This window comes from Petaurus breviceps, unplaced genomic scaffold, assembly GCF_028583685.1.
Source record: "Petaurus breviceps papuanus isolate PSGF00001 unplaced genomic scaffold, PetGlider_PUasm1.0 77, whole genome shotgun sequence".
In the NCBI taxonomy this organism is placed as follows: Eukaryota; Metazoa; Chordata; class Mammalia; order Diprotodontia; family Petauridae; genus Petaurus; species Petaurus breviceps.
Window position 1 is genome coordinate 22,262,171 of NW_027186492.1, and position 25,770 is coordinate 22,287,940.

Below are 25,770 nucleotides of genomic sequence, written 5' to 3' on the forward strand. Positions count from 1 at the left end.
TTCCCCCCAAACCTGGTTCAAATAAAATGGTGTGGCAATTATTCAGGGCTATTTTTTCTGTAGATATCTAGTTTTTCTTTTGACAGATATCTTTTTTAAGGGTCATACTATGTTTAGAGATTTTACATATATAAGTATCTGGAATTTTAAGATGGCTATGATGCCTTTTATCATAGTTTCATCCTTAAAAGTATTATTGAATAACAAATAAAATCAAACTTTCAGAAGCACTAAATAACTTATTTATGAACACATGATCAAAAAAATTGTACCAAATTTGAACTTTCACTTTTATCCCATTTCTAAGGATATTGCATTTATTGGTTCACTACTCTATACCGTGGGTAACAATGACTACTCTGATCCCTATTTCTAGAAGTGCAGGTATTTTATGTTTATGCCCTTCCCCAGAGTCTCCAGGACCCTTAGGTATTTGGGGGGAAATAGTTTCTGCCGTTGGCTCAAAACTTTACCAATTATATTCCTTCAAATTTAGGAGTTTAAACATCCCAGTTCTATTTAACCTCCTAAAAGTCAGATTAACTTTTACAAAGGAATGCTTACTTGGAAAGTGTAACAAGAATAAATATACAAACATTCCTTCCTACCTCTGGAGTATGCTTTCTCCTTTACCCACTTAGCATCTGGGGAGGAGCAGTAGGTTCACAGCTTAACTCAATTCTCAGTATTAATCCCACTAAATCCAAGAGCCCTTGGCTTCCCCTACTGAGCTAGTTGCAACATCTGGCCTGGAATCTTGACTTCAAAGCCCTGTATTCCAATCCCTACACCTAGAGTTTAAAACGACAAACGAAACAAAAACAAAATGCCGATTCTGTTTCTCAGAGCCATAGGACCTAAAAGGAAAAAGGGAAGGTAGACAATCCCTTCATCCAAATTAGTGCACAGTGCTGTGGGTAAAGAAGACTGCACTCCTGGAGGGCACCAATACCAAAGAGAACAAATAAGCTCCCATCAGCTAGATTTGAAGATATATCTAGGACTGGCTACATAGTCAATAGAGAAAAACTTCTCCCCCTCATATGGTAGGAGAATACAGAAATGACTTCTCCAAGAAAAAGGCGCTTGGTGTTTCTGACATGGCTGCTTCCATGTGGTGAGTTGGGCATGCACCAAAGTCTGGTTACACCTGCTTCCCAGATTTCTTCACCTGAGTATGTGTTCATAAAATGTCACACTTCCTCCCCACCTCCCTTTACTTATCCCTTTCTGTTTGAATAAGAATCTGCTTTCCCATAAGTATATTCCATTCATAGATTCCATCCCACATTATCAATGACCCTTATCCAGTCAAATGTGCTTTGCTGCATTAGAGTCTCTATTTCACCTTCCTTATTATTCATATACATACATTAATCCATATCTCTTTATGGATTTAAATATGGACATCTGGTGTGTGTTCAGGTATGACTAGCACATCTGGTAAGAGGATTTGACAAAACCCTTTCAGGGCTGATCACCCCTTTGGTGTTCACCTTTCCCCCAACTCTCATCTGTGGCTCCAAGAAGCTGTAATACGTCCAGTAGTCATACCATAGTAAACTAGCTTTGGTATTTCCAACTCCTTGGCTTACAAGTAGTAAAGAGATCAGTCCATGAAATACCTGTTAGACTCTAGTAGTAAACCAATGATTCACAGAGCCCACTCTAAAACTCACTTCTCTATAAGTATTAATGTCTTTTCTCACTTTCTAGTCATCAGTCACTTAACACTTAAGTGTAAACTTACCATTTAAATGAAGACTAATTTTATAGAATGGATTTACATCTTTTTCAATGGTGATGGCACTCGATAAGCAAGGGCTATCTATTGGAATTTCAACTTTAAAAGGTTTCAACACTTCTGTAATAGCTGAAGTTGGAAAACCAACAATGTCATCATGTTCCAGAACCTTCACTACATGAGCAAAACCAGTTGAACTAAACAAAAATAAACTTCGTGTCATTTAAATAATAACTATGAGGTAAAAAAATCAATAATACAACTATTTTTTTTCTCTAAGTCATGGGAAAGGATTCAATTAAGCAAGAACTGAAATAATCCATGGGGTGGCCAGGTACTGTTTTATGAAGATTATGTTGTATTGGAATCTTCTGGTAACTATGTTAACAAAAATAACTTTGGGCTTTTGTCCTTCTGTTTAGCTTCACTCTTGCCCATCAATCTCTCAGGACTAGATTAGGTTTATTTTCACATGTGGCCCTTTTTTTTAAATTTCACATTATACATTAGTCAGGTTATAAAGACGGATTGTATCAGATGGAAAGAAAAATGGTAAAGAGGACATAAAACCAAACAAGAGAAGGAAGAAGATCAGGTATTTTGCTTCCACCTGGATATAAACTCAGTTCTTTCTAGTTCTTTCTCTGGAAGCACATATTTCTCTCCATCATGAGTCTTTTAGGATTGACTTACTTATATCACTGCATTGCTGAGAAGAGTCCAGTCTATCAAAGTTGGTCATCACACATACGTTGTGTCTGTAATTGTGGACAAATTTCTCCTGGTTCTACTCTTCTCACTCAGCATCAGTTTGTATAAGCCTCTCCAGGTAAATATGAAGACCATCTGCTCCTCATTTCTTATAGCACAATAGTATTCCATAACATGCATATACCACAACTTGTTCAGCCATTTCCCAATTGATGGGCATCCCCTTAATTTTCAATTCTTTGCCAACAAAAAAAGAGCTGCTATAAACATTTTTGTACATATGAATCTTCCTCCCACTTCTATGATCTCTTTGGGATATAACCCTAGGAGTGGTATTGCTGGATCAAAGGATATGAAAGCATTTATAGCCTTTTGGGCATAATTCCAGATTGCTCTCCAGAAAGGCTGGATCAGTTCACAACTCCACCAGCAATGCATTAGTGTTTCAATTTGCTCACATCCTCTCCAGCATTTGTCATTTTCCTGTTTTGTCATCTTAGCCACTCTGACTGGTGAGATGTGGTACCTCAGAGTTGTTTTGATTTGCATTTCTCTAATCAATAGTGATCTAGAGCATTTCTTCATGTGCTTATAGATATCTTTAATTTCTTTCTCTGAAAATTGCCTGTTCATACCCTTTGACCATTTATCAATTGGGGAATGACTTGTATTCTTATAAATTTGACTCAATTCTCTGTATATTTTAGAAATGAGTCCTTTGTCAGAGACATAGGTTGTAAAGATTCTTTCCCAATTTCCCACCTCCCTCTTAATCTTGGTTACATTGGCTTTGTTTGTACGGAAGCTTTTAAATTTCATGTAGTCAAAATTATCCATTTTACATTTTATAATGTTCTCTAATTCCTGTTTAGTCATAAAGTCTTTCCCTCTCCACAAGTCTGACAGGTAAATTATTCCTTGTTTTACGAGACTGCTTACAGTATCAACCTTTATACCTAGATCATGCACCCATTTAGACTTGATTTTGGTATATGGTGTTAGATAATGGTCTATGCCCAGTTTCTGCCATACTATATTCCAGTTTTCCCAGGAGTTTTTGTCAAATAGTGAGTTCTTATCCCCAAAACCAGGGTCTTGAGGTTTATCAAACAATAGATTACTATAGTCGTTGACTTCTGAATCTCATGTGCCTAATCTATTCCATTGATCCACTCCTCTATTCCTCAGCCAGTACCAAGTAGTTTTCGTGGCTGCTGCTTTATAATACAGATTGAAATCTGGTATAGCTAGTCCACCTTCCCTAGCCTTTCTTTTCATTAATTCCCTTGATATTGTGGACCGTTTATTCTTCCAAATGAATTTTGTTAGTCATTTTTCTAGCTCTATAAAGTAGTTTTTTGGTAAATTAATTGGTATGGCTCTAAATATATAATTCAATTTAGGTAAAATTGTTATTTTTATTATATTAGCTCGACCCAGCCATGGGCAATTGATATTTTTCCAATTAGTTAGATCTGACTTTATTTGTGTGAAAAGTGTTTTGTAGTTGTGGTCATATAGGTCCTGGGTTTGTTTTAGCAGGTAGATTCCCAAATATTTTATGTCTACAGTAACTTTAAATGGGATTTCTCTTTCTATCTCTTGCTGTTGAATTTCATTGGAAATATATAGGAATGCTGAGGATTTATGTGGGTTTATTTTATATCCTGCAACTTTGCCAAATTTATTGTCTCAAGTAGTTTTTTACTTGATTCTCTAGGATTCTCTAAGTATATCATCATATCATCTGCAAAGAGTGATAGCTTGGTTTCTTCTTTGCATATTTTGATTCCTTTGATTTATTTTTCGTCTCTAATTGCTAATGATAACTTTTCTAGTACCAGCTTGAATAAGAGGGGTGATAGTGGACACCCTTGTTTCACCCCTGATCTTATGGGAAATGCTTCTAGCTTCTCCCCATTACATATAATACTTGCTGATGGCTTTAAATAGATGCTACCTATTATTTTGAGGAAGGCTTCATTTATTCCTATACTTTCTAATGTTTTTAATAGGAATGGATGTTGTATTTTGTCAAAAGCCTTTTCTGCATCTATTGAGATGATCATGTGGTTTCTGCTAGTTTTATTATTGATACGATCAATTATACTGATGGTTTTCCTAATATTGAACCATGCTTGCTTTCCTGGAATAAATCCCACCTGATCAAATTGTATTATTCTTTTTTTTTTAAAGCAATTGGGGTTAAGTAACTTGCTCAAGGTTACACGGCCAGGTGTTTCTGGGTGGGTGCTAAGTGTCTGAGCCCGGAATTCAATCTCCAGGTCTTTTCAACATTGGAGTTGGTGCTCTTACTCGCTGTGCTACCTGGCCACCCCTAAATTGTATTATTCTTGAGATAAGTTGCTATTGTCTTTTTGCTATCATTTTATTTAGAATTTTTGCATCTATATTCATGAGGGAGATTGGTCTATAATTTTCTTTCTCTATTTTATCTCTTCCTGATTTAGGTATCAGTACCATATTTGTGTCATAAACAGAATTTGGTAGGACTCCTTCTTCACTAATTTTCCCAAATAGTTTGCAGAGTATTGGAATCAATTGTTCTTTAAATGTTTGAAAAAATTCACCAGTAAATCTGTCTGGCCCTGGAGAAATTTCCTAGAGAGTTGATTGATGGCTTGTTTAATTTCTTTTTCTGAGATGGGGTTATTTAAGTAATTTACTTCCTCTTCAGGTAATCTGGGCAACTTGTATTTTTGTAAATATTCATCCATTTCCCTAAGATTGTCAAATTTATGTGCATACAATTGGGAAAAATAATTCCTAATTATTGTTTTGATTTCCTCTTCGTTGGAGTTAGATTCACCCTTTTCATTTTTGATACTCATAATTTGGTTTTCTTCTTTCTTTTTTTTATCATGTTGACTAAGGGTCTCTCAATTTTGTTGGTTTTTTCATAAAACTAGCTCTTGGTTTCATTTATTAATTCAATAGTATTCTTAATTTCAATTTTATTAATCTCTCCTTTGGTTTTCAATATTTCTAATTTAGTATTTAATTGGAGATTTTGCATTTGTTCTTTTTCTAGGTTATTCAATGGCATGCCCAATTTGTTGATCTCCCTTTTCTCTAATTTAGTCATGTATGCACTCAGAGACATAAAACTTCCCCTAAGAACTGCCTTTAATGCATTCCACAAATTTTGGTATGTTGACATGTGACCTTTTCTGATATTTTGACCTTAAGTGCTGCATTTCAACAAAGTTTATGAAGAAGAAATATTTGCCAACAAATTTTGTAATCAGAAACTTTGTTAACAGAAGTGAAAATGCAAGAAGAAATATAAAAGGGTGGATCAGAATGATAAAATAATGGTATTATACTATGAAATTACAATTTTTTAATTGGTTGGTCTTCAAAGCATAGGAATCAGGAGAGAAGGAAAAATTTAAGGTATTTTGCAGAACCAGAAGTTAGTAGGTAGAATAGCCTAAGGTGTCCCATAGTCAGGTAAGGGATAGGGAAGTTTATTGGGAAAATTTAGAGGAAACAGAACTTGTGCTAAAGCAGCAGGGGCTGCAAAGGAGCTAGTGACCACTTTACACAAACTTGCTCACCTCAGATTTTACAGGGTCCCCATTTTTTGAAGAGCAGGGGATCATCTGTTAATAGGGATGTGTATGTAGGAAGAATAGGAAGCAGCCAGTAGCTTTGTCACTCTGATTCCTAAATTGAGTTGTTGATCCAGTATAGACTTAGGGTGGACATGTAGGCAGGTATGGAATTGATGTTGTGTGTTGTGTTCAAAAAAAGGAGCAGTCACAGATGCAGCAGAGCCTGGGATTGAAACTAATACCTTGCAGGGAGTACGAACAGGATCCAGATGAAAGATGTGAGGCATCATGGATTCATAATCTACCTTGATCTAGGAGTTGTTGCTGAGTAGCCATAAGAGGAAACTCAAATCAAGGGGAAGCCTGTAGTTCTGTCATTCTAAACCTTCAGAGCCTTCTGACTGTCTGACAAAGAACTGGAGAAAACAGCAGGCTAATGGAACAACAATCAGGAGCAAGCCTATGCTTCTTTACCCAGACCAAGCACAGAATACAAGTTTAGCTACTGGACTTTGGCCTTTGTCAGATGGTCTTAATGTACACAGAAATTTTTCACTTCCCTGGATTAAATTAATAACATCCTTGAATAACAGAGTTCTATGTGTGGAAGCAAGCCCCTACTGGGACCCAAAAGAATATTTGAAATCAATCAGTAAATAAATATCAAGTACTTTCCATGTGTCAAGTACTGTGACAAACTCTGGAAATACAAAAAGATGTAAAAAGACAATCCTTACCCTTGGATAGCTTACAATCTATGAGGGGAGAGAACATGCAAACACATATAAACAAAGCAAGCCATATTCAAGATAAATAGAAGATGATTAACAGAGGGAAGGCTCTTGAATTAATGGGGGTTGGAGAAGGTTTTCTGTAGAAGGTAATATTTTAATTGGTATTTAAAGGGAACCAGGAAGTTCAGTAATTAGAGTTGTAGAGAGAGATCATTCCAGGTATGGGGTACTACCAGAGACATTTCCTCCAAAATTGTGCAGATCCTAGCTCTAATACAAAATTGCAGTTTTGAAAACAAAGATTGAAGAAAAGTTTTTAAAAAGTCAGCACTCTCTCATCCCACTCTCCCCACCCTCACACATATTTCATGATGAAGAGTCAAGGTACCAAGGATGTCCAAGACACAGACTCACAATATAATAATATTACAAAATATAGAAGCAAAGCCTTAAAGAATAACAAAGTTTGGCCCTGTTTGATCTTAATCAAACAGAATTCCAGAAATTAATAAAGTGAGATCTTTTTATTAATAGTTTAGAATGAAATGATAAATGAAATGAGAGTGCTAGAAGGAAGATTTAGAATAGAAATGAGGGATCTGAAGCAGTGATTGAAATGAGTGTTAATGGATTATTACAACAGTTACAAAAACTTAATTGAGAAGCTTCTTGAAAACTAGCATGTACCAAACAGGAAAGGGAGAAGGGAACCAGCATTCATTGAGCACCTAGATTGTGCCAGACATTGTGCTAAGTGCTTTACAAATATTATCTCTTTTGAAAAAGAGGTTCATGATGCCAATAGACTATAAGAAATATGAAAACAGGCAAAGCACAAAGAAGGGAATGAGCATTTATATACCACCTGCTATATACCAGGCACTCTGATAAGAGTTTTACAAATTATTTCATGTCATCATTATAGTTCTTTGAAATAGGTGGCTATTATTATCCTAATTTTACAGTTGAGGACACAGAGAAAAAAAAGACTTTCCTCGTTCCATTGTCCCCTCCCTAAGATAATAAGAAATAAGATATAGGTTATACATATACAATTATGTAAAATATTTCCATATTGGTAATTTTGTACAAGAAGACTCAAATAATGGGGAAAAATGAAAGTGAAAATAGTATGCTTCAGTGTGCAGTCAAATAATATCAGTTCTTTCTCTGCAGGCAGATAGTACACTTTATCATTAGTCCTTCAGGATTGTCTTAGATCATTGTATTGCTCAGAATAGCTAAGTCATTCATAGTTTTTCATTGAACAATGCTTCTGTTACTTTGCACAATATTCTCCTGGTTCTGTTCACTTCACTATTTTTCAGTTCATGTAACGTTTTCTAGAATTTTCTGAAGCCATCCTGCTTGTCATTTCTCATAGCACAATAATATTCCATTGCAATCATATACCACAGTTTGTTTATCCATTCCCCAATTGATGGGAATTGCTTTGATTTCCAATTTTTAACCAACACAAAAAGAATTTTTGTATGTTGCTCCATTTGCTCCAATCTAAATTTGAAGGAATTATTCTCTTCAGTGAATTTTTGAAATTCCTTTTCCATCTCTGCAATTTAGCTTTTTAAGGCATTCTTCTCCTCAATGTTTTTTGGGCCTCTTTTGCCATTTGAGTTAGTCTATTTTTAAGGTGTTATTTTCTTCAGTATTTTGAGGGGTCTCCTTTGGCAGACTGTTGACTCACTTTTCATGATTTTCTTGCATCTTTTTCATTTCTCTTCCTAATTTTTTCCTCCACTTCTCTTGATTTTCAAAATCTTTCTTGAGCTCCTCCATAGCCTGTAACAAATCTATATTTTCCTGGAAGCTTTTGATTCAGGAGTTTTGCCTTTGTTGACTTCTTCTGGTTTCATATTTTGATCCTTTTTGTCCCCCCAAAAGGATTCTATGGTCTGATTGTGCTTCCTCTGCTTGTTCATCTTGCCAGCCAATTACTTGATTCTTGAGCTCTTTGCCATGGTAGAACTAGGCTTCCAGAGTGGAGAGCTTTGTCCCAAATCACTGGGGTTTTCACAAATGTTGTCAGAGGCCTAAGGAGGGTGCCCACTGTACAGCCATCACAAACTCTAGCTCACTGGTGTTTTTCACCCCAGGACTACCACCCAAGACAGCAACCCAGATCCAAGCTAGTCAAAACAAGAGCAATTACCCTATGAATGATCTCTTGGGCTCCCTGTGATCTGCAGGCCAGGAGCTCTGGAGGCAGCCATGCAGCAGCAGCTTCAGCCACCCAGCATCTCTTGCCCTGGGGCTGGGGCCCAACTGGGCTCTTCCATCACCCAGTTACAAAAGAGTTCCCCACTGACCTTTTACTTTCTCTTTGATATTTATGGGTTGAGAAGTCTGGAAAGCACGACAACTGCTGGTGATTCACTCTTATGAAGTCTGCTATGGCCAGTCTAGGCCACTGGTCAGGGCTGCCCCAGGTTCAGGCCCACATGGCTCATGTGGGACTGCACTCAGCTACCAGCTCAGTGCTATAGACCTTTCCTGTCAGCCTGCCAGGCAGGCTTCAGTGGGAGATTTGTTTTTCTCTGTCACTTTGTGGGTTCTGTAGCTCTAAAATTTGTTTAGAGTCATAATTTACAGGTATTGGAGGTAGTTGTGGTGGGAGCTCACAGAATTTCCTGCTGCTACTCCACCATCTTGACTTTGCCCCACCTTGAAGAAGTTAAATACTGTACCAAGGCAATATTGATTTAGCCGTAACTGATTTCCCAAGTGATAAATCTGACACTTGGCTATTCTGAAAAGTCTGAGCTCTAAATTCCATTCCCAGTTTCACATGGGTGCCTCCTTCTACTGATGGAATTTTGCCCACACCACACAGGGAGATTAACTGCCCCATAGCAGAGGAGCTGCCACTACACTTCTCCATGAAAAGCACCTCTAAAATGATGAAGTTGTCTTCCAGCATGGAGCCACAGCCCATGTATACCACATTGTCCCAGCCTGGGTCTAGTTCAGTGTCTATGCTGCCACAACTCAGGCATACATGACTCACCATCTTGACACCCACTAAGTCCTCAGCAGCTAAAGGCCAGGTGAGTCCCTCCCTAGACCAGGTAGCTGCTCAGTGATCCACCAAGGGTACAAATCCTTAGCTCTCTCCAGTCCCATGTTATGCCCCAATCCCTTATTTATTTTTAAAGCAAATGGGGTTAAGTAACTTGCCCAAGGTTACATGGCAAGTATTTTTTGGGAGGGTGTTGAGTCCGGAACTGATCCCAGGTCCTCCCAAATCAGGGGCTGGCACTCTTACTCACTGTGCCACCTTGCTGCCACATTCCAATCCCTTATTTAACTCTCTGAGTTTCTTTCTGTTTCAAGTATTTTTTAACAACATATTGTAGAATTCTGTTTCCTATTTATTTGTCTGAGAGAATTTTCACCATTCTTCTTTTCCTTAATCCCTTCTCCCAATATGTCCCGTTTTCTCAGTCTTCCACTTTTATTTTGAAATCATGCCAACATAACTGATTTGAATTCTGACTATGTAGAATCTTTCTAATAGACCTAATGACAATAAAACTCTTGAAACTTACATGTATCATCTTCCTCTTGGGCAATATAAACAGTGTAACATTAAGTTCCTTATGATTTTTCACTCAGGTTTACATTTTTATGCCTTTCATGAGTCTGTGTCTGAATGTCAGATTTTCTGTTCAGCTCTAGCTTTTCCTCAGGAATGCCTGGTAGTCCTCTGTTTCACGAAATATCCTTTTTTCTTTAGTCAGATTAAACTCAGTTTTCCTGTGTAGGTAATTCTTCATTGTAATCTTTTACCCTTTGCCTTTCATAATATCTTATTCCAAGCTTTCTGTTCCTTTACGGGGTTGCTTCCAAGTTTTGTGTGATTCTGACTGCAACTCCATGGTATTGAATTATTTCAGGCTGCTTGTAGTATTTTGCTTGACCTCAGAGTTCTCTAATTTGACCATAATATTCCTGGTAATTTTTTTTTTTGAGTTTCTTTTTAAGAGTGGATTGGCAGATTCTTGCAATTTCTTTTTATTTATTTTAAGATATCTGTGCAGTTTTCCTTTATAATTTCTTTTGTTCCCTTTTTAATTTCATTTTTTCTCTCTTTTTTATTTTTTAGTTTACATCATTCATTTCCATAAGATTTTGAGTTACAAATTTTCTCCCCATTTTCCCTACCCACCACCCCAAAACAGTGAGCCCATTGAATATGCCCCTTCCAATTTGCTTTCTCCCATATCTTCCCCTATCCCCTCTCCAACTTTCCATTAGGGCACAATGGATCTATTTGCCCCAGTGCCAGTATAACTTATTTCCCAGTTACATGTAAAATAATAATAATTATATATATATAGATATATATTTAAACATTTGATTTTAAAACTTTGAATTCCAGATTCTTTCCCTTCCTCCCTCATAACCCACCCTTACTGGGAAGATAAGCAATTCAATATATGTTGTATATGTATAGCTATGCAAAACATTCCCATAGTGGATATATTGTGAAAGACTGACTATATTTCCCTCCATCCTATCCTGTCCCCCTCCCCACTTGTTCTATTCTCTACTTTGATCCTGTCCCTTTTCAAAAGTGGGTGCTTCCAACTTCCCTCTCCCCAGCCTGACTTCCCTTCCATTATCCCCTCTCTCTTCCCCTTCCCCTCTACTCTCCTATAGGGTGAGATACCATATTTCTTGTGTATGTCATTCCCTCCCTAAGTCAAATTCAATGAGAATAAGATTGACTCATTCCCTTTTGCCTTCCTGTTCTTCCCCTCCATTGTAACAGTTTTCTCTTGCCTCTTCTATATGAGATAAGTTACCCCATCCTGTCTATCCCCATATCCTCTAATTATTCTCCTCTCTCACCTCTTAATTTCACCTTTTAAGCATCATCCCTTCCTATTAACTTGGTTCTGTGCCCTCTGTTTATATATACCAGTACACATATATACACACACTCACATATGTATTCATACACCCATATACCCTCATATAGACACACATATGTATGTATACACACCCACACACTTCTATTCCCTTCAACTATTCTCATACTGAGAAAAGTTTCATCACTTACAATTATCATCTTTCAATGTAGGAATGTAAATAGTCCAACATTGATAAGCTCCTTATGATTTCTTTTCCCTGTTTACATTTCATGCTTCACTTCTCTTACTTCTTGTATATGAATGTCAAATTTTCTATTCAACCCTGGTTTTCTTCATCAAGAATGCTTGAAAGTCCTCTATTCCACTGAATGACCATATTTTCCCCTGAAACATGACACTCTAGTTTTGCTGGGTAGGTGATTCTAGGTTTTAATCCCAGCTCCTTTGACCTCCGGAATATCATATTCCAAGCCCTTCAATCCCTCAGCATAGAAGCTGCCAGATCCTGTGTTATCCTGATTATTCAAATTGTTTCTTCCTGGCTGCTTGTAATATTTTCTCCTTGATCTGGGAACTCTGGAACGTGGCTATAATATTCCTAGGAGTTTTCTTTTTGGGGTCTTTTTCAGGAGGTGATCAGTGCATTCTTTCAAACTCAGTTTTGCCCTCTGGTTATAAAACATCAGGGCATTTTTTTCTTGAGAATTTCTTGAAGGATGATTTCTAGGTTCTTTTTTTTTTTTTTTTTTTTGATCGTGGCTTTCAGGTAGTCCAATAATTTTTAAATTTTCTCTCCTGGATCTATTTTCCAGGTCAGTGGTTTTCCCTATGAAATATTTCACATTGCCTTATATTTTTTCATTTGTTTGGATGTGTTTAATAGTATCTTAATGTCTCATAAAGTCGCTAGCTTCCATTTGCTACAATCTAATTCTGAAGGAATGATTCTGTTCAGTGAGCTTTTGAGATTCTTTTTCCATCTGGCAGATTTGTCTTTTTAAGTCATTCTTCTCCTCATTGCCTTTTTGAGCCTCTTTTGCCATCTGAGTTAGTTTATTTTTAAGGTGGTTTTTTTTTTCAGTTAGGTTGTTGACTCTCATTTCATAATTTTCTTGCATTGTTCTCATTTCTCTTCCCAATTTTTCCTCCACTTTTCTTATTTGGTTTTCAAAATCTTTCTTAACATCCTCTATGGCCTGTAGCCTTCTCATATTTTTCTTGGAAGCTTTTGGTGCAGGAGTTCTGACCTTGCTGTCTTTCTCCTGTTCCATGTTTTGATCCTTTTGTCACCAAAATGAGAGTGTAAAGTTGGATTACTCTGCTTGCTTTCCTTTGCTTCCCTTGTTTGCTCACGTTGCCACTCAATTACTTGACTTTTGAGCTTTTCCCTACAGTAGGACTCTGTTACCAGACAGCAGAGCTTTATCCCAATTACTGGGGTTTTCACAGCTACTGGAGCTTTTAGTTTGGTGCCGTGAGCCCCCACACATTTTGGAAAGCTGATCCCACACCCCAGGACCTTGTGATAGTAATGGCAATTAAAGATTCCCCTGTATTGGCTTGGTTTTCAAATTGATTGTGTTAAAACCCAGAGCTTGTTAATCCCACCTGTGGGATGGACTTGTTGATGTGAAAAGAAAGTCCTGAACTGGGAGGAGCTGATGACGTAGATTTGGAGAGACAAGAGAGAGGCAGAAGACTTTTTTGGAAGCAGCACCTCGTGGAGAGAGAGAGAGACTAAGAGAATTGCTGGTGGCCACTTTGAATTGCCCTGGACTTTTGAGACCTGCCCCCTGAGCTGCCAAGGACTGAGGAGACATGGCTGTTTTGCTGGTACTTTGTCTGTCTGTTTTGATGTTATTTTGCCAGATTTGTCCACTGGTGAAAGACAGTCCTTTTGTTGAAGAAGTCCTGGAACCTGGCTGTTCACTAAGAAGCCCTGAGACTGTCCTACAGACAGAGAGTGAATACTGTCCACTGGTGAAGGACAGTGCTGTTGTTGCAGGGGTCTGGAGACTGTCCTGCAGACAGAATGAATACTGTCCACTGGTGAAGGACAGTGCTGTTGTTGCAGAGGTCTAGAGACTGTCCTGCAGACAGAGTGAATACTGTCCACTGGTGAAGGACAGTGCTGTTGTTGCAGGGGTCTGGGAGCCTTTCTGTTGGTTCAGAAGCCCTGAAGAAGGATTTTCTGGTTGTATGTTTACAGAAATCCTGGGAGAGGGCTTTGCTAATGTGTTCAGGGGTTCTAGGACTGTTCTACAGACAGAGGATGAATTCATGAAGGGACTGGCAATGTATCTTATGGCCTTGCTAAGCCTTGTCTCCCCAGGAACTAAGATTGCTGAGAACTTGCCTCGTGTCAAGATGAAGAAAAGACCTCCATTTGGGTATTAAGTGCTGTGTTTAAACTTGATGTAACTCTGGGGTAGATTCAATTGTGATCCAGGGGTGGGGAACTTTTGACCTTATGTTTGGAAACTAATCTCCATTTGAGAAGAGGGACTTTGTGGTAGATTAAATTAAGGTATAGCCTAGGGGTGGAGAAGTATTTAGAACAGAGACTTTGTAATTGATTGAATGATTGGAAGGTCCTGGGGTGGGGTAGTCCTTGGAGATTATTTAATCACATTTAGTAAATGCTGTATTTGGAATGATGTCATGTTTTGATCTTCTCTGTTCTTGGTTGGTCACTGAATAAAATGGAGAGCACCTATGCTGGTATTTTGAACCTTGGGAATTTGCCTTTCCTTGGCAATTACATTACAGACCTCCACCCTAGACCTCAATCCAGATCCAAGCAGGCTATAGCAAGGTCGATTACCCCTCAGACTACAATCTGCAAGTTAGGAGCTGAAGCTGCCATGTGGTGACAGCTGCATGGCCACAGAATGCCTCAGCAGTTTCTCCCTCCAGGGTCTAAAGGCCAGACAGCAATCTTGGACTACTGGATCCCAAAGTCCACACTGTACCTCTCATTTTGTCCTTGGCCTCTATTGCTTGATAATTCCTGTAAACCCCTACAGCTACTGGTAATCTGAAATTCATCCAGCCAGAAGCTGGTTGTGGCCACCCTGAGGCTAAAACCTTGGGGTTGTGCAGAGCTGGGCTCAGCTCCCAGAGTGCTGCACTGGCCCCTTCTTGCCAGCCTGCTGAATTGTCTTCAGTGGGAGGTTAGCTTCTTTCTGTCATTTTGTGGGTTCTATAGCTCCAAAGTTTTCCTAGAGTCATTTTTTTTACCTGAATTGGAGGAGGTGGAAGCCAGAGCCACGTGGAAGTCCTGTTTCTACTCCACCATCTTGACCTAAGTTACTATTGTCTTCAGTATTTTTGTACCCCTCATCAAACTGTTAATTCTCTTTTTATCATTTTCTTATATTGTTCTTATTTCTTTTCCCAGTTTTCCTCTACTACTCTTATTAAATAGTAATTACTTATTCATCACTATTCTTCCTTATTCTTAAATCTTTATTTTTTTCTTTTTTAGTTTTTCTGAGAATTCTTGTTGGAATTGTGACCAATCTGCATATTTCTCTGAGGTTTTTCTTGCAGATGTTTTCACAATACTATCTTCTTCTGAGTCTATGTCTTGATTCTGTGTCAACATAGTAACTTTTGATGGACAAGTTCTTTTTTGTTGTTATTATTATTTTTTTCCAACCTTTTTTTTTTACTTTGAAATTTGTTAGAGTTAGGCTCTGGTTGATTCTGGGGGAAGAGTTGATATCACTATACCAAGTTTCAGACTTTTTCTCCCTGGTCATTTCACAGTTAGTTTTGGGACACTGTAAGTTTTGGTGCTTCCAAGATGATGTGATCCAGGCAGAATTGTAGTCATTTCTCTTCTGGTCTGCATTGGGGTTCTTATCCAAGTAAAGCCCTTGATCCCTTATGTCAAACCTCAAAAACTCATTCTGGAACTACAATCCAGAAATAGACCTTCTGCTCCTTTGTGAATAACTGTAAGCCTTCTCCTCCATCCTGCAACCAAGACTTGGAACTGCATAATAAACAATGCAGTTACCAAATGGCACCAGTTCCTGTACCCACTGCTAGTACAGGGGTCCTCTGCAATCTCTTTCTGACTAGGTGTTTGAGTCCCTACTGTCTCTGTGTGATGAGGTCTCCCATCTCTACTGCTACAGTTGTTTCTCCTGCTGCTATCAACATGCCCTAAAGGCCCACAGTTGGTGGAGCTGATGATGGTCTGTCCCCTCCTCATTACAAAAGAACTCTCCTTCCAACCTTATAAATTCTCCTCTAAATAGTATTACCCCAAACTTTTGATGTTTATGCTGTTTTAGAATTCAATTTGCCTAATTATTTTAAAGTTGTTTAGAGGACAATATTGGAAGAGTTTGACTTAGCTCCCTACTTACTCCAATACCTTGACCCTACCTCAGACATGCTCTTTGAATAAACATCTCTAACAAGGGTTTACTATTACCTAAGTAATAGAAATAAACTTATATAATTAGACACAGATACAGAATTAGACCTAGAATTAGAGATAGATACAACCAAAAAACATCTCCTAATGGGTAAATGATCAAATAATATGAGCAGTTCTCAAAAGAACAATTACAAACTATTGACAACTATGTCAAAAATTCTCTAAATCATCAATGATAAAACTAAATAAAAAATAAATCAACAAAAAAGAGTAAATAGCATGCTTTGATCTGCATTCGGACTCCATAGTTCTTTCTTTGGATGTGGATCACATTTTCCATCATGAGGCTTTTGGACTTGTCTTAGTTCCTTGCATTGCTGAGAAGTGCTAAGTCTATCAAAGTTAGTCATTGCACAGTGTTGCTATTATTGTGTACCATGTTCTCCTGGTTCACTCAGCATCAGTTCATATATATCTTTTTAGGTTTTTGCTGAATTCTGCCAACTCATCATTCCTTATAGCATAATAGCATTCCATTACATGCCTTTACCACAAGTTGTTCAGTCATTCTCCAATTCATGGACATCCCTGCAAATTCTAATTTCTTGGCCACCACAAAAAGAGCTGCTAGTAATATTTTTGTGCATACAAGTCCTTTTCTCTTTTTTATGATATCTTTGGGATACAGACCCAGTAGTACTATTGCTGTATCAAAGGGCATGCACAGTTTTATAGCCCTTTAGGTATAGTTCCAAATTGTTCTCCAGAATTTTTGGATCAATTCACAACTCCACCACAACTCCACACATTAGTGTTCCAATTTTCCTACATCTTCTCCAACAGTAATCATTTTCTTGTTTTGTCATGTTAGCCAATCTGATGGGTGTGATGTGGTACCTCAGAGTTTTTTTAATTTGCATTTCTCTAATCAATAGTGAATTAGACCATTTTTTTCACATGATTATATATAGCTTTAATTTCTTCACCTGAAAACTGACTGTTCATATCCTCTGACAATTTATCAATTGGGGAATGACTTGTATTCTTATAGATTTGATTCAGTTCTCTATATATTTTAGAAATGAGACCTTTATCAGAAATAACAACTGTATAAATTGCTTCCCAGTTTTCTGCTTCCCTTCTAATCTTGGTTGTCTTGGTTTTATTTGTGCAAAATATTTATAATTTAATGTAATGAAAATAATCTCTTTTATATTTCATAATGTTGTTTGGTCTTGTTTGGTCATAAATTCTTCCCTTCTCAATAGATCTGACAAACAAATTATTCCTCTCTCTCCTAATTTACTTGTAGTTTCATTCTTCATGCCAAAAGTGTGTGCCCAGTTTTACCTTATCTTGGAATATGGTGTAAGATGCTGTTTCCTGCCTAGTTCCTGACATACTATTTTCAAGTTTTCCAAGAAGTTTTTGTTAAAATTGCAATTTCTCATCACAGAAGCTGGAGTCTTTGTGTTTACCACACAATAGATTATAGTCATTTACTATTGTGTCTTGTGCACCAAACCTATTCCACTGATCCACTATTCTATTTCATAATAAGTACCAAGTAGTTTTGATGGTCTCTGCTTTACATTCTAGTTTTAGACCTGGTAGGTCCAGGAAACCTCACCTTGCATTTCTTTTCATTATTTCCCTTGGTATTCTGGAACAGGTATCATATTATATAGATAGATTTAGATTGATAAATTAAAAGATAAAACAAATTGTATGTGTAGGATAAGTAGGAAATATTTAAAAGAGGGAAGGAACCAATATTAAGAAGGTTTGGGGAAGATTTCCTGTAGAAGATGGAGTTTTAGTCGGGATTTAAAGGAAGCCAGGAAGGTCAACAGTCAGAGAAGAGGGAGATAGTTATAGGCATAGAGGATAGTCATAAAATACTGGAAGTTAAAGATGTAATATCTTAGTTGTGAAAAAGACAGGAGGATGCAGGGACACTGGGTCAAAGGATATATGACAGGGAATAAGATGTAAGAGAATGTTAAGCAGGAAGACAACTGGCTATGAAGGGCTTTGAATGCCAAAATAGAGTATGTATTTTGTATTTGCTCCTGGAAGCATAGGAAGCCACTGGATATTTTTGAGTCTGGGAGGTAAGATATGTATGTAGCAGCAAGCACCCTAGCCTACCTAGGATGGCTGCTATTACAGGTTCTTTGACCTGCTTTTCTAAAAGAAAGCAACTCAAAAAAGGTTAACAATCTTACTTTAATCAAACATATGTAATTTACCTAGTTCAGGGGGAAAAGTCAGCACCCTGAACTTCAGAGAAAATACAAACAGAAGTTACAAGCAGACAAAAATACAGACAGAGAAAATAACACAATTCAGGAGACCAATAGACAGGGCTTCTAGTTGTCTGACCATCATACAGATACAGTTAGTCACCAGATAGAGAAGCACCAACATCTGGGTTTTCAAAGTTGGGGGGCTCAACAGCTGCCTATAATCTCATCAGGCTGAACCACATGACTCTTTCCAAAGTGATCCCCAAAGCAAAACCTCACATCACAGCCTTCTCCAGGGTCAGAGAACATCACAACCCTCATGACCCACTTAAATACAAAGTAACAAAAGTTGTGCCTTCCTGAAAAACAAGCCTCCCACCACAGGTTCCATGTGACCACATGCAGCCTATTAGGAGACAGAGTATTTTTTCAAATCAGGAAAGGTCCTCAAATTCACCTAGTCCTATTAAGGGGCAGGGAAGATCTTCAGATTCCCTTTACTATTACAATGTGACATAATCAGACTTGCATTTTAGGAAAATCATTTTAATGGTTAAATGGAGAATGGATTGGAGTGGGGAGAGATTTGAAAAAGCAGACCCACATCAGGCTATTCAAATAATCTAGGCATGAGGTGATAAGGCCCTCTGCTAAAGTTTTAGTGATGTCAGAAGATAGAAGGGGGCACATTCAGGAGATGTTGTAAAGGTAAAATCCGAAGGCCTTGGCAATAGCTTGGATATGGGAGGATAAGAAATAGTGAGAAATCCAGGATGACTCAATTTAAGAGCCTGAGGAACAGGGAAGATCGTGTTGCCCTCTACAGTAATAAGGAAGGTAGGCAAGGGAGATGGTTTAGGGGGAAAGGTAATGAGCCCTTTTGTGGACATATTGAGATTGAGATGTTTACTGGACATCCAGTTCAAAATGTCTGAAATAAAGTTAGAGGTGCAATATTGGAAGTCAGGAGAGGGCCTGTGGCAAAAAGGTAGATTTGATAATCATCACCATAGAGATGGTAAGTAAATACATGGGGGTTGATGAGATCACTGAGTGAAGTAGCATAGAGAGAGGAGAGAAGAGGGGCCAGGAAAGAACCCTGAGGGAGGGACACCTAAGATGTGAAGGCATGATCTGGAGGAGGATCCAGAAAAGGAGACAGAGGAGTGGTCAGATAGGTAGAAAGAAAACCAAGAGAGAAGATTGTCCCAAAAAACTAGAGAAAAGGGAATATCAAGTTGGAGAGAGTAATCACCAGTGTATAGCAGAGAGACCAAGGAGAATGAGGATTGATTTTTTTTCTCTTCCTCTTTTTATTTAAAAACAACTTTATTATATATGGGATGACTCTTTGGTGGGAGGGGGAGGAAGTTAAAAATTTAGGTGATAAAAAATAAATGTGTGATTAAAATATATTTTAAAAACAGAGCTCCCTTGAAATAACGAAAGAAAACAAAAGAGTCAAGAGAAACACAAACCACTAAATACAAGCCAGCAAACAGAATGGAAAATTCAAGGGTCAGGTATTTACATTTGATTACTGAGAGTTGATGCAAGTGTCCTGAACCCTAATGTCATCAAGGATTAGAAAAGGAACTTAATAAGTATGAAATAGTTTTAAATTCAAATAGAAAAAATATGAAGAAGGAAGAAATGGTGAAGGGAGCAGGGATCACTTGGATCTCACTTTCATATGAAGCAGTCAAAGGAGGGTAAAATACAGAGAGAGGGAGAGAGTTTTGCATAGAATTATATCTAACTCAACAAAGAAATAGAAGGAAAAGGAGAGAGAGGAGAGTATTGATTAAAAAGGGGAGTGAAGGGGCAGCCAGGTGGCACAGTGAGTAAGAATGCTGGCCCTGGAGTCAGGAGACCCGAGATTGGTTCTATCCTCAGATACTTAACACCCACACAAAATAACTGGCCATGTAACCTTGAACAAGTTACTTAACCCCAATTGCTTTAAAAGGGGGGGGGAGTGAATTCAGAGAGGAATTCAAAACAAATTTAACTTCAGAAGTGTGATAATGCAGAAAGATTTAAAAGAAAAGAAGGTAAGGACAAGAACCTATAGTTGGGGTCTGAGTGAGTATAAGAGAAAAGGATCAGGGCTGCAGGAGAGGATTGCACCAAGCATAGAGCACAGTGCTGACTACACTTTTCTTTCACCTTCCTCTTTGTTGTAAAGATGGGAGATTGAGAAGAGAGAAGGAGAAAGTAAGATGGAGAGAAATGGACAATTAATTATAGTAAATGTGAATGCAAATGTGATGAATTCATCCATAAAATGGAAGAGCATATCAGACTGGAATATAAACAGAACCCACCAATAGATTGTTTACAAGATACACATCTGAATCATAAATATTCATACAAGTTAAAATTAGGGATTATAGTAAATTCCATTATGAATCAAATAAGATCAAAAAAGCAAGAATTGCAAACATGATCTCAAGTAATGCAAGAGCATAAATAGACTTGATTAAAAGAGATAAATGTGATAAATGCATGAGGCTGAAAGGTCCTATAGATAATTAATTAAATTCAATAATTAATATATGAACTGAGAAGTCTAGCCATGATAGCAGAATAGAGGCAGGACTCCAGCTACACTTTTCCAATATTTCCCTTTAAACAACTTTAAAATAATATATCAGGGGCAGCTACGTGGCACAGTGAGTAAGAGCCCTGGCCCCAGAGTCAGAGAACCCAAGTTCAGTTCCAGCCTCAGACACATAACACCCATACACACACACACAAAACCCTAGCCATGTAACCTTGGGCAAGTTACTTAACCCTAATTGCCCTCCAAAAGACAATAAAATAAAATAATACATCAAATCAAATACATTTTGGAGCAACACAGACAAAAAGTTTGAAGTAAGACGTTTTTCTAGTCCAGACAACTTAGGAGGTTGGTAGGAGAGAAGTGAGTCAAATGTATAAGAATACAAGTCATTCCCCAAATGAGAAATAGTCAAAGGATTTGAGCAGGCAGTTTTCAAATGAAGAAATCAAAGTTATCTGTAATCATATGAAAAAAAAATGCTCCCAATCACTATTGGTTATTAGTTAGAGAAATTCAAATTAAAATAACAATTTATTTTATTATCTATTATTTGATTTTATGAGGTACCACCTCACACTCATCAGTTTGGCTAATATGACAGAAAAAAGAAAATTATAAATGTTTGAAAAGATGTAGTTAAATTGTGACACTAATACACTGTTGGTGTAATTGTGTACTGATCTAACTATTCTGGAGAGCAATTTGGAAGTATACCCAAAGACCTATAAATCTGTGCACACCCAGCAATATCACCTCTAGGTCTATATACCAAAGAGATCACCCCAAAAGGGAAAGGGGCCTATTTGTACAAAATATATATAGTGACTTTTTGTGGTGGCAAAAAAAATTAGGAGGAGCCATATGTACAAAAATATTTATAGCAGCTCTTTTTGTGGTAGCAAAGACTTGGAAATTAAAGGGGTACACATCAATTGGGTAATGGCTGAACAAGTTGTGGTATATGAATGTAATGGAATACCATTGTGCCATAAGAAACGAGTAGCAGATGAACTTCATATTTACCTGGAGAGGCTTATATACACTGATCCTGAGTGAGAAGAGTAGAACCAGGAGAAATGTGTACACAATTATAGACACAATATATGTGTGATGACTAATTTTGATAGACTGGACTCTTTTCAGCAATGTAGGGTTATAAATCAACCCCAAAAGATTCATGATGGAGAGAGATGTCTACATTTAGAAAAAGAACTAGAAAAACCTGAGTTTGAATCCAGATTGAAGCAAACTACCTGGCCTTTTTCTTTTTCTTGTTTGGTTCTGTTTCCTCTTTCCCATTTTTCATTCCATCTGATACAATTCTTCTTTATAACCTAACTAATGTCTAATGTGAAAGTATTTGCAGATCCTATACTTGATTGTATGCCACCATGGTGGAGGGTGAGGGGAGAGAGGGGAAGAAAATTTGAAACTCAAGGAATTGTTGAACTGAATCTTGTAAACTAAAAGTAAAAAAAAAACAAATTAATAAAGACCAAATTTTTTAAAAAAGAAAAGAAAATAGGAAAAAAATTGGAAATTGAGGGATGCCTGTCAATTGGGGAATGGCTGAAGAAGTTATGGTATTTGATTGTGATGGAATACTATTGTGCTATAAGAAATGATGAGAAGCATGCTTTCAGAAAAATCTGAAAAGGCTTACATGAACTGATGTAGAATGAAGTGAGCAGAATCAGGTGAACATTGTGTACAGTAACAACAACAATACCATTATCAATTGTAAATAACTTAGTTATTCTCAGCAACACAATGATCCAAGATCCAAGACAATTTCTAAGGACTCATGAAAAATGCTTTCCACCTCCAGAGAAAGAGCTGGTAGAGTCTGAATAAAGATGGAAGTACACTATTTTTCACTCTAAATTTTTCCATGTTTTTTTGTGGGGGGGGGTCTCAGTTTCCTTTCATATGACCAATACAGACATAGTTTTTGCATGATTGTACTTATGTAACCTATATCAAATTGCTTGCCATATGCAGAAAAGAGGGGAGGGAAGGATGAAGAGACAGAATCTGGAACTCAAAATTAAAAAAAAATAATATTAACAATTGTTTTTACATGTAATTTGAAAGAAAATATTATTTTCTTAAAAGAAAGAGAAATAGAGCTTGAAATTAACTAAAACCAGAAGAATTGCCAAAAAAAATTATCCAATCCTGTCTTTTCAATTTAAACCTGTCGAGTTGCTTGGGTGGGTCATGTATAATACATTTATCCTCATTTAATCTTATTAGATTTGTTTTGACATCCTAACTTTATATATACATATTTTGATTCTATCATCAGCTGTGTTAGAATTGCCACCAATTTTCTGTCATTTTACCTCTCAGATCCTGGGGTTTATGGTCTCATTTACTCTACTGAATTTAGTTTATGTTGTAACTTATTTTCATTTAAACACATATCTTCACTGGCCTCCTGACCACATAGCTGTGGCCACTTATCAGCCAAGATGAGATATATTCCGTTACCTTCTATAAACCATATTCATCAAATGGATCCCAAGGACCTTAATTTAACCCAGGGTGGTCTAAGATTTAGTTTCAGAACACAAAGGAAACTCATGATCAAAGTTAATAATCTGGGGCAAATCATAACATACCTTGATCTTAATTGTTTTCCAGCATGAATATCACTAAATCTTAGATCCTTATTATCTTGCCAACTTTTATTCAGGGGTGCATAGGCAAAGAAGATAATACTTGTTGAAGTGATATACTGTGGAGCTAATGAAGTATTAAATGCCACATTTCCATCAACCTGGAATGAGAATAATCAAATGTCATACATAAATATTTTTATTTTGGGTTTGAATAATTTAATACACAAATACAGAATATTATTTAATATATAACATTAACAGTACTAATTATATGCCAATTCATAAATGAAATCATTTTCTATTTTTATTTTTCTCTTTGAGTAATAATTAATACATTGTATTAATGTATATAGGTACAAATAATGCATGTTAATTAATTAAATAATGTGAGTCTTTTGTGTATGTATGGTCTTCATGATTCCTCCCATGAATTAAGGACAGTGATTAAATGAAGAAAAAAGAAAATATTCCATTCCCCTTTCCCCCAAATCTCTGTGTTTTTAATATAGACACGTCAAAAAAGAGACTTATTCAGTCCTCCCTCATGCCTTTGTTTTTATGAAAAAATTGGGTGGGGATAGTAAAACCAAAAGTATGCATGCAAATTTCAAAAACTCCACTTATAAAAGCAACTTTAATGTCTAAAGGATATTGGAGACTGCATTCAGTCCTTAAACTATTCTACTCTATCTGTAAGAGGTTTGGAGGGGAGAAGTAATTGAGTCCCTCTAATACTTTAAGAGGAGAAATAAATTCTGTTCCTTGATATCTGATAAATCCATAGAGAATTTTTCTCTTTGTATTTGTACAACATATTTTCCAACCTGCAGTCTATATTGCTTTATTTAGTGATCTAACTTGAACAAAGAAATCACCCTGAGTATAGCAGAAGAGAAGGCTCAGAGTACATATACTAATTTAAAAGTCCAAAATTAAATTCATTATTTTTCCCACTAAATTGTGCCCTTCCTCTCCATCTTCTCCATGGAGGACACCACCATCCTCCCCATCTGTCAGGCTTGCAACCTATGATTTATCCTTGACTTCTCACTATCTCTCATTCATCAAATACAAGTTGTTCCCAAGGCCTTTCAATGTCACCTCTATTTTTCTCGTCTGACAATGCCACCACTCTAGCATAGGGATGGTACAGTATAACTGAAGAGTGTGCAGATATAAAAGATACACCTTATGCCATGACAAACACAAATATGGCTAACAATGGGCTGCTGGGAACAATAGTATGTAATTCTTGGAATTTGGCCAGGCATAATAAAATATATTCATTGTATCACTGATATAAGTTGGTTGAAAAATACATGGTAAATTAAGACTATTTTTATATTTGCAATACCAAATGGAAAAATGAGGGATCAATCTAGATCACTAGATTCATAAAACAGAAACTTTTAACACATCCCTGTTGTGCACAGGACACACACACATACAAACACACACACAATCCTATTTTGTGGATCTAGTGAGATCTATATACACCTTCACAAATATACACATATATCTTCATTTATGAATACACATACCTAATTACATATATATATGCGCTGTGTGTACACATATTATGTTTGTATGTATATATAAGCATAGACATAGATGGCATATATAATATGTATACATATTATGTGTATATATATGTATATGTATATATATATATGTATGTATGTGTGTGTGTCTGCATATACACACATATGGGGAGATAGAGACAAAGAGAAATAGAGCGATATATAGAGAGAAAGTCAGCATGTCACTCTACTCACCCACCATCTCAGGAAATCAAATTGAGTTTGACTTGTTTTATTAGGTTGATCTTTGCCCCATTTTTTTGTTCAATGACATTTTCTAATCTCAAACAAGAAATCATTTGCTTTTTGATTGAAAGGCAAGTACTAACTTAATAATTGAAATGCTGCACCACCATTACACACTATTCATCATTGAGGACACTAGGTTAAAATGAGTGTTTCTGAAAATAGCATATCAATCTACCTATAAAGCAACTGCTAATCTTGTACTACTGAAAGCTTTTTTTTTAGGCAATTGGAGTTAAGTGACCTACCCAAGGTCACATGGCTACTAAGTGTTAAGTGTCTGAGGTCACATTTGAACTCAGGTCCTCCTGACTCCAGGGCCTGTGCTCTATTCACTGTGTCACCTAGCTGCCCCCTACTGCAAACTATTTTAAACATTGTTTTAAAAGAATGAGCAGCTTAGATAGATAGATAGATAGATAGATAGATAGATAGATAGATAGATAG

The 25,770-nt window shown here is 36.9% G+C and overlaps 1 protein-coding gene across 1 annotated transcript in view; it reads right to left on the minus strand.

Annotated features, from left to right (window-relative positions):
- Positions 1–25,770, minus strand: part of CATSPERB (cation channel sperm associated auxiliary subunit beta) — a 185,040-nt gene that overhangs the window by 82,260 nt on the left and 77,010 nt on the right. The window contains exons 16-17 of the mRNA XM_069105680.1: positions 23,498–23,655; positions 1,751–1,941 (exon numbers count right to left, since the gene is read on the minus strand). Of these exons, the coding sequence (XP_068961781.1) occupies positions 1,751–1,941; positions 23,498–23,655 (349 nt within the window). The remainder of the gene's footprint in view (positions 1–1,750; positions 1,942–23,497; positions 23,656–25,770) is intronic.